Below are 10,164 nucleotides of genomic sequence, written 5' to 3'. Positions count from 1 at the left end.
AACAACATTCTGTATTATTATTTATATTTTTTAACTGGTAAATTAATGACAATATAACCAGATGTACTATATGCAGGAGCAGCAACTTTTATTTATAATGCTTCAATTTTATAGTAGCATCCAATGTATTTTAGTTTATGGCAGGACATATAAACTCATTTAAAGGACAAATCCTTACTACAGAATAATGAATCAATAATACTCATCAGAAATATGGACTGATAAGCATACAGAAGTACATCAATCATTCTTCTAGGCTGCATGAGTCACAAAAAATATCCATATTACAATAATTACAGATAAGGACATGATGGAATGGTGATCTGAATGCATAATTTAATGGATTAATCCTGCACATAGCTATCATATTAATGGTTGCTTTTACTGGAAAATTCTCTTATCTTTTAACAAAGGCTTATTTACAGGCATTTCTTAAGTTACAGAATTTCACTTCAGCCAACAGAGGGTGGTGTTCTCCATGAATTTCTGTATTCTGAACAAAGCAACACACTTTAAAGATTGGTACTTTATAGCAAGCTTAAAATTAATTAAAAAAAAAACAACAAAAAAAAAAACAACATTATGCTCTCCAAGAGATCATCTGGATTGTGGTTTTAAAAGATACAGAGTACATGGGCTCTCTGGATGCTGCAAGAATTGATTTATGGACAGGTTAATTGCAGTGATACTGTAATTGCAGACCAGGAAGAATATCCGTATCATTACCAAAAGATAAACGTCACTCACACACCCCAGTGGAGGATGATGCATTTTCACTGCCTGAAAGTGAAGACTATTTCAAAACTAACAAACACCAAAACTAAATTGCAGGTCCACAACATATAAGAAAGGTCATTCTGTGCAAAACCAATTCATAATTGATTATGATACGCAAGGATGCTCGCTGATATTGCTTTTATAGCTCCAATGGCTAACCTCATTTAAACTGCCAGATATTACCATATACGTTGAATTTCCACAATATTAGACCTTCACAAAATAGACTGTAGCTGACAAAGCAACTACTGGGTTATATGAGGTCTTGAATATGAAACTAGGAGCTCCATTAGTGTCTCTTTCTCAGAGCTCAGCAAAAAGATGAGCTCAGGACTTGTGTTCGGATATGTTGTGCTCCCTGAGTGAATCCAAGTGGTCGTTTCGGTGCACACAAGCTGTTGGCCTGTCCCGTTCACAGTACAGTTTTCCATTCGCATAGTGAAAACGGTCACCAGGTAGTAGCTGGTTATGGCAGATAGAGCATACAAAACACTACAAGAGCAAAGAAAAAAATTCAATGAAGAAAACATATTACAAGGCACGCCGCACCCCCAAAACACACTTCAGCATATAAACTAGGAGTAAAAATGTGGATCATTTATGAATGAACTATTTAAATAGGTCAGTTTAATAGAGTAAATTACCTTGACATGGAAAACATTGCCCTGTGCTCGCATAACCATTTCATTTGCTGGGATAGACTTGCTGCAAGTCCTGCAGGCTCCGCTGTTACCAAATAATCTGTAGTGAATATCATCACAGATGTTATTTAATAAGCAAGTCATTAGTCTTTTTTCCTCTTTCACAAACACAGAAAGCCATTTACAGCTTTTAAACCTACTTATTACATTCCTGTTTGAACTTTTGCCCACTCTGTTTCCCAATTTAAAGGGATAGTTCACCCAAAAATTAAATTCTGTCATCATTTACTCACCCCACTTGGAACAAAAAGGAAGATATTTTTATTTTTCAATATCATAAAAGAAAAAGTCAATGGGGTACAGTGTTGTTTTGGACCCCCATATTGTAGGGACAAAAACTATACTAAAGTATTTTCAAATTATGTGTTCCCCTCAAAGGAATACTCCACACAAAAATGAAAATTCATAATTTACTCACTATCATGTCATTCCACACCTGTTTGAATTTCATTCTTCTGTGGAACACAAAAGACGATATTTTGAAGAATGTTGATAACCAAACAGTTTCGGTTCCCATTGACTTCAATTGGATTTTTTGCCCATACAATGAAAATCAATGGTAACTGAAACTGTTTGGTTATCAACATTCTTCAAAATACTGTCTTGTATGTTCCACAGAAGAATGAAGCTGATACAGGTTGGGATCGACATCAGGGTGAGTAAATGACAGAATTGTCATTTTTGGGTGAACTATCCCTTTAAGTCTATCATATTTTATGTATAACAGTGACAGAAGACTATATTAGACATACAAAATAACTGCTTTCATTTAATCTAGTACATTTGTTTGCTCAGGATGTGAATGACGGTAAATTATTAAGGATGAAGATAAAGTGTTGTTCCGGTAGTCTGACCTTATATAGTCACTTTTGCACAGGATCAAGCCACGCTTTGTGAAACACGATGAGCCAATTTCTGCCAGCTGGGCTTGGCAGCAGGAGCACTTGAGACAGTGGCAGTGCCAGTATCCATCCAAAGCAAACAGGAGGAAGCGGTCCAAAATCTTGCATCCACATCCAACACACCTCTTCCATGCCAGGGCCCCCATTCTGACATGAGGCGGTTGTGTATTACAAGCAGTGTTTACCATAATAAATGGGTCATTACCTAGAACAGAGTGAATGTAAACTGAACAGATGTTTCAATTATAAAACTGCACAAGAAACACAGACTGTATTCAGTAGATAAGTAGGCAACACATTTATTTAACCAATGGGCCTCTATCTGTATGACACAGACAGATAAACAATCTTCTTAAAGTAAACAAGTTCACACATTTATACTTGTTTGGCACAAGCATGCGCACTTACCTTCTTCACAACTTCCAGATCATTTCACAGGCTCATAAATACAGAGCAGAGGATCGCGTTCAGTCTGTCAGCTCGGATAGACGCAGACGCCGGACCATATCTTGTCTTTAGGCAAAAAAGAAGAAAAAAAGAAGAAGAAATGTCACGAATAAAACTTCATTTACTTACATTTAAACCAACTCTCGTTGGCATATCATCATGAGGTCTTCGCATTGTAAGTTAACGGCGCTGTTTACACTGCTCGGTTACCAGACTTCAATCCCCTTTAAACATCCGTGAGCTGACGTCAGGCGCGCTTCAGCCAATCAGCAGTCACTTAAATTTTGGTCTCGCGCTGTAGCAGATGCAGTATTTTAATGCTGCATTATTGATCATCATTTGGACTATATGTAATGTACTATTTAAATTTTAATAGTAAATTACAAAATTATCTCGCAGAAATAGAATTGTCAAAGTGACTTTAAGTTTAGAAGAAGTGCCTCACATTTCTTATTCGGAGTCATTTACAATGGAGCCTTAATCACCCAACACCGGCACACACACACAGCGTCATGGCCAAATCACTATGAAAAGAAACCTTGACAGCAGTCTGATTGGGAGATAATAGAAAATCATCCGTGAGAAAAGGATCCTGCCTTTCTTATCATCTGTCTGTCATTTAGCCATGATTACCATCAGATTAAATACAATCAAAGCAGTTTGGTTGAAAAGTGGTAGTCATGGGAACCAAGGAAAACTGTTTATCTTAATTCAAACATGCGCACTCTCTAGATTACAGAGATGTAGGAGCTGAGAGGGAGGAAAGAGGGTTGTCTTTGTTGGCTTCTGTCACTCATTATGGTGTATTATGTCACTATTCAATGCAGAAAATTAGTCTCTGATGAATTAGTCTCTAGACAAAGACTAAGAGTAGCTTAGTTTTGATATATTTGCTGTTTGCTTTGAGGAACTAAAACCTAACTTCAGGTTTGCTTCTAATATCTGCAAACTGTTGTATGAGAAAAGTGCATTATACTACCATTAAAAAAACTGTTTAATTTACATTCTAAAAAAAGAAATGCACAGTCAAAGTACAGTGACAATGTTTTAGGTGTTACAAGATGGCATATTGGTGCCTGTATATTTTACAATTTTAACCATACATGTTATTGAGATATAAAGTTAATATAGGAATCTACTTGATCTGCTTTTTACCTCAACATGTATGTTAAAACAGTTGGCACAATAGAAAGCCACATGATGAATTCAAGTTCATCGTACATGGCCTGTCTACCAAACATGGCCAATACTCGTATATAGACGGTCATATACACAACGACAACACACCATCAGGGCAACACACGACACTATAATGAAATAAACAATAACTGAAAATGTAACACACACACAAAAAAAAACTTATGCACAACACTGATTATCAGAAACAAGAAGAGCAAAAATTATATACAATATAATCATAGACTGTAAAAAAAAAGTTGCTGCCTTAATTTTTTAAGTTCAATCAACTTGGATGTTTAAGTCTTTTCAACTTAAATTACATTAAACTGACTTTTGCATGCAGGGACTTCTGGGAATGTCCTTTAACTGTTTTTCACTGTAAATTATAATAGCAAATCATAGTTTTTAGTATTATAGTATTTTACAGTAAAATTACTTATCACGTGATGTTAAAAACAATTCGATTTTCAAGGTCACTAACAATTCATCAATTAACTGTTTTTTTTTCTATAAAATGTAAACACATGACCATGAATTTGCATGAAGCCAGACTAACCTCAGCACAAATGTAATTATCAATGTACATGAGCTATTATTTTTTTCAGCCCTTATTGTTGGTTTTGCCTGTCCCCCCCATCATTATGTTTTTGTAATGAGGTCACAGTCGTTGATAATGGCGGCGCGCAAAGTTTGAAATGTGTGTGGGAGAGGGGGCATAATGGAAAAATAAGTAATTTTCTCCACATCTCCATTACTTTAATTGTTTACTGAGCAGAGGCATGTTGTGATGTTCCAGGTAAAGCACAGGAGTCACATTAACAAAGAGTGTGAGCTGTCTGAACATTTACAGTTAGATAAACATCAGATGGAAACCGTGAGACAGAGGCCTCATTATTTAGAGCCGGAGACGATGTCTTTATAGCACAAGATTTTCATTATTGCTCAATAATTAAATCTGCGAAACATTTGACAATGATGTGCGTTACTGTCCTGGTGATTAGAAGAACATTTCCAAACAAATCTACTACATTAGCCTACTTTAGCTGGTTATTTTAACGAAACAATTTCCTCTAATTAATGTATCCTTTCCCCCACTGTAAAAAAAAATCCCGTAAAAAAACGGTAAATCTCTGGCAGCAAAGTTTCCAGACGGGTTCTGTTAAATTACAGCAAATAACCATTTCACAAAATTACAGGCAAAAACCGTAAAAATACAGAATTGACTTTACGGTCAAAATTAATTAAATTACAGTACATTACTGTTAATAATGGCTTATTAAACCGTGGAAAAACAGATAAATTATGTCAAATTACATAAAAAGAACATTTAACTTTAAGGTCAAACTGTAAATTTAGGGTTTTATAAAGTTATTTTATAATAATGCTCTGTCTATCTACAATAATTATCTTTTAATATATAGTTTTTCTGTGTAAAATAACTATGAAGTTATGTATAAAAATGTAATAAGTACATAAATTCAAATACAAAGTTTGTATATTTACAGTTTTAATTTTTTGCAGATCCAGTTTCACAACTTTGACCAATCTCTAATTAAGTACTTAATAATAGCAAATGTACAGTCAATTTCTGTTAAATTAACTAAACATACAAGTACGGAATACCTGCACATTTACAGTATTACTCATTAAACAAACATTGAACATCAAGATATGTGAATGATAGGAAATACAGGCTTAGTATATCATTTAGAACATGTAAAAATATCCACATTAAAAGACAATTGCTGTATGCCTTTATACTCTAATATAACTTATTTCAAACATTTACAATTACATTTTATCCAAAGTGACTTAAAATTAAGAGAACAATAGAAGCAACAAGTGCAGTGACAAATCCGAGTTAGTGTAGCACAGTGCACATTTTTTTTATTAAAACAAAGATTTAGTATTATTGGGTCAAGTGTTTATGAAAAGATGGATCTTTAGCGGTTTCTTGAAAATGTGTTGAGTTGGGCAGGTCATCCCACCAGCAGGGAACAGTCCAGGGAAAGGTCAGTGAAAGTGATTTTGTGTCTCTTTGGGATGATGGCACCACAAGGCGCCGTTCACTTGCAGAACACAAGCTTCTGGAGACACACAGATCTGAAGCAGTGAGTTTAGGTCTTGCTGCAGCATCTGGATCAGTTGCAGAGGTTTGACTGATGCTGAAAGAGCTGCCAGGAGAGCATTACAATAGTCCAGTCTGGATAGAACAAGAGCTTAGACAAGGAGTTGTGTGGCTCTGATAGGAAGGGCCGGATCTTTCTGATGTTGTATAAGGCAAATCAGCAGGATCACACAGCAAGGTTGGTTTGGCTGAAACCATAAGCAGTTCTGTCTTGGCAAGGTTGAGCTGAAGGTGAAGGTCATTCATCCAGCAAGAATTTTCCATCAGGTAGGCTGAGATAACAGTCAGATCCTCTGGCTGGAATGAAAGGTAGAGATATGTGTCATTAAGTGATAGGAAAAGTCATGTTTCTAAATGACAGAGCCTAGTTACACTACAAAAAAAAAAAAAAAAAAAAATAGATGGGTGGAATCTAACACAATCGTGGTCTTACTGTAGTAAAACCAAACCTTGTGCAGCTCCAGTGGCCTCACAAGGATCAAAAGAATATTCACATGGGAAAATACAGTATAAAACAAATTAAATGTTCTGCCACTTTTAGTGCAATCACATGGAATCAGATGACTCAGCCATTACAATATTTTAAATTACTTCTTCCCATACCTTGTTTGCCATGGTCATTCTGCTTTCCACTTGACCTGAAATCACAAAAAAAAAAAAAAAAAAAAAAAAAAAAAAATGTTTTAACAACTCAGTATTACATTTACACATGTCAGAATATGTTCCACTGGGACAATGCAAAACCTCAAACGACTATGATCTGGAAGCTGAGCAGGAAAGGCTAACAGTGATGTTTTGAGCTGAGACACCTAACGTTAGGGGTGTAACTTTCTGTTCATCTGGATCAATGCAATTTTCATAACCAATGATCAAAAGTATCCTATGAAAAAGGCTACTATGATGACCCCAGGTCATCCAAAATGTAGATAAGTTCATTTCTTCATCAGAACACAAACATTCTATCAACTTTTATTTTATAAGCCTAATATATGCACATGTATGCATTCTATAGCTAACGTTAAAACTTGCAGGTAAAAAAAAAATCTAAATGAATATATAACCGTGTATGAAAATACCATATGAAAAGATAATGCAGGATTTAAAATGTTTTAAAACGACATGATGACACCAATTTAGTAGATAAAGTGAGCGTTTCTTTGACTGCTCGTACAAACCGCTTTTTTTTCAACATCGCGTCATTTTACGTCACACAAGGGAGATGTGTGCTGTGCTCTGCCGCAGCTCAGTGCAGAGTAGGTTGGTATTCAGTAAGAGCGGTCGTGAGACAGTGTGTTTTCAGTAGTTTTTGTATTTCAATTTATCATCGTCATGGTAAATTTATGTGTTTGTGGAGCTTGCAAAAACTCCAGCCTGTCAGGATATCGAGTCCACCGGTTTCCTAACAGGAAAAAGGACGGTGCTATCTTTCGTGCCTGGGTGCGGGTTGTGCAGGTGAAGAGACGGGATTTCTCTTCCGCGTCGGCTTCGGAAAACGCGGTCGTGTGTAGCGTTCACTTCAGATCGGAGGATTATCGTCCCGGCGATATGATGGAGTTCAACATGGGATACCGAAGTAAGAACCGGGTGAGACTCAGAGCTAGTGCGGTTCCTTCAGTGCACGCATCTTCGGGTTCTCCCGCTGGATGTAGGCGCGAGCACAACATCAACTGGCGGAACGAAACTGAGCTAACAGTTACTCGTTATTGTGTTTGTGTGGACCGTTTATCAGTTTGGACCAGTGCAGCGCGAGCCTGATCAAGCAACACTGTAGCCTAACTGCGAGATCCAGTAAATAAAGAATTCGCCACTGAAGTAATAACATCGCTGCGAGATCTAGTGAGAAATATTCACATTTCTCCGTTATTAACGAATCAAACAGCGCTGACGTGAAAACCAGGAATAAACATTGTGCAATGAATGAACGAACTATCCAGTGTCCACAGATCAGCAACATTCACCATGGCTTTACTGTAGTAACACTAACTGCAACCATGGAAGTTTGGCATTTTCCACTAAGGCCCAGTATGCATCCACCTCCCTGCAACACTGACTTTCCTCAGCTGTAAACATTGCCTCGCATTTCCCACACAAGCACCTATGGAACAAAAAATGTTAGCAGGAATAAATATCTCTCTGTCTCTCCATGAGAAACTGCTAAGTTATATCACGTAACGTTAGTCTGGGCGGATATTAATGAGCATGACAAACGCCTGATCAAAGCTTAGTTTCTGTTATTGTAAGTTCCAATATGTTCTGTCTAACATTAATCCTGGCCTGTCCCTGCTCTCTTGGCAGCCTAGCAGGCTGATAATTGTATGGCTGTGGTCCGTAAACAATTTCCTCAGCGTCCGAAATGTCATTGCAATCCATATTTCCCTGTTGTTTGAATCGACCGCTCTCCCTCGTGCTACGTCACGACTCTCGCCCGTCACGCCCATTTTCAGATGCGGAAGTAAAATTTTCTCACAAAAACGACTCCAGAAGCCACTGTAGCATATTTATAAGTTTTTTTTAAAGAAAATCTAGTTCCTACATTATTTTTCTATACATTGACTTGTTGGGTCTTCTAACCTGCAAGTTGCTCTTTAACGTTACGTTACGTGTTGGCAAGCAGATGCAGCCAGAATATGCAATTTATCATGTTGTGTTCATATTCTAGTCTACTATCGCGTATTAACGAACATTTTATATACAATTAATCGGACCTGTAAACGGATATGTATAACATGTCTACGAAAGCTCGCGTTAGGTCTTTTGAGGTGTGGGTTCAACTGATCTTTCTTAAAACAGACGCATGCTACATTTTCAGTGTTTTGCCCTCCAGCTCTCGCCTGTTAACTGAACATCATTTAAGAATGCTAACGTTAGCTTGAAAACTGTAAACTTAACACAAATGGAATATAAAATATCGTTCACATCTTACCTCAGCCGGTGATCCGTTGGTATGATGTCCGCTCGCTGTGACGAACAAGGCTCACTGAAAAGGGCGTTATTTCCGAAGAATCCAAACGGACTGACTAAAAACAGCTCCTGCTCACGGCTGCTCTTGACGAATACGATTGCTTTGAACCACTGATCTCACAATCCACTTCAAGAGAGTAGACTGAATTCAAATCTCCCGCTTGCCCAAACTCGACTGATCAGCTAACGTTAACCATTGTGGGCGGGAGTAAACAGCGGAAATGAATTTGAATCTGCGTCATCGCGCGCGCACTCAAACACACACACACACACACACACACACACACACACACACACACACACACAAAGCCCTAAATGTGAAGCAACGGAGATTTGGAAAAATATTCATAAAATATACATGAAATTATGGGAGAATAAGACAATGAAATAATGATCAAAATGAGTATAAAATAAAATGTGAAATAAAAAATAATTCAGGCCTACTGTAGCCTATGTAGGGTACTGTATGTACAAATCACAGTCTATGGTACAAATACTTTTATTTAACCTTAAAAAAAAACTCACTTTAACCTCCACATGCTTAATAATCTGTAAGGAAAACATATTGAATAGATGCTGATTTCCGCAGATATACCTTCTTTTCTTTGTTTTCTAATTTCACAGAAAAAATCTGTAAAATATTACTTAATAATTTCTGTAAAATTACAGATAACTCTGTAAAAATACAGACAAGTTCCTTTTAAAAAACGTAAAATTGCTGTAAAACCAAAATACAAGCAATTACCTGTAAATTTAACAATGGACCTTTAAATTAGAGCAAATGCCTTTTATTTTACAGATATTTGCTGTATAATGACAACACGGTAAAATTCTGTAAAAAAAATACAGACAATTACCTGTAAAATTACACTTTTTTTTACAGTGTGACTATAGCCAACAATTATGATGTTCATTAAAAATGAAGGGAAGCTGGACTGTCGATCAAACACATAAAGGGATTGTTTGAAAGGCCCTTTATTTGTTGCTGTGACAGCTCAATCACCCATCATGATCTAACCGGGGGGAGGTAAAAACCCGCCAACAATGACCATCAGAGGCTACAGACAGC

At 36.8% G+C, this 10,164-nt stretch overlaps 1 protein-coding gene across 1 annotated transcript; it reads right to left on the bottom strand.

The window, feature by feature from the left end:
• Positions 1-65: 65 nt before the first annotated feature.
• On the bottom strand, positions 66-4,095 carry lmo4 (LIM domain only 4; the record flags this gene model as incomplete). The annotated part of the gene is made up of 5 exons (XM_081373785.1): positions 66-1,269; positions 1,422-1,518; positions 2,333-2,585; positions 2,789-2,799; positions 3,983-4,095. The coding sequence occupies 5 exons, from the start codon at positions 4,093-4,095 to the stop codon at positions 1,105-1,107; spliced, it is 639 nt and encodes a 212-aa protein (XP_081229911.1). The 3' UTR covers positions 66-1,104.
• Positions 4,096-10,164: the final 6,069 nt, after the last annotated feature.

This window comes from Scardinius erythrophthalmus, assembly GCF_964197995.2.
Source record: "Scardinius erythrophthalmus genome assembly, chromosome: 9".
NCBI lineage: Eukaryota > Metazoa > Chordata > Actinopteri > Cypriniformes > Leuciscidae > Scardinius > Scardinius erythrophthalmus.
The sequence above is the reverse complement of the archived record's forward strand: the minus strand, read 5'-3'. Positions and strand labels throughout refer to the sequence as shown.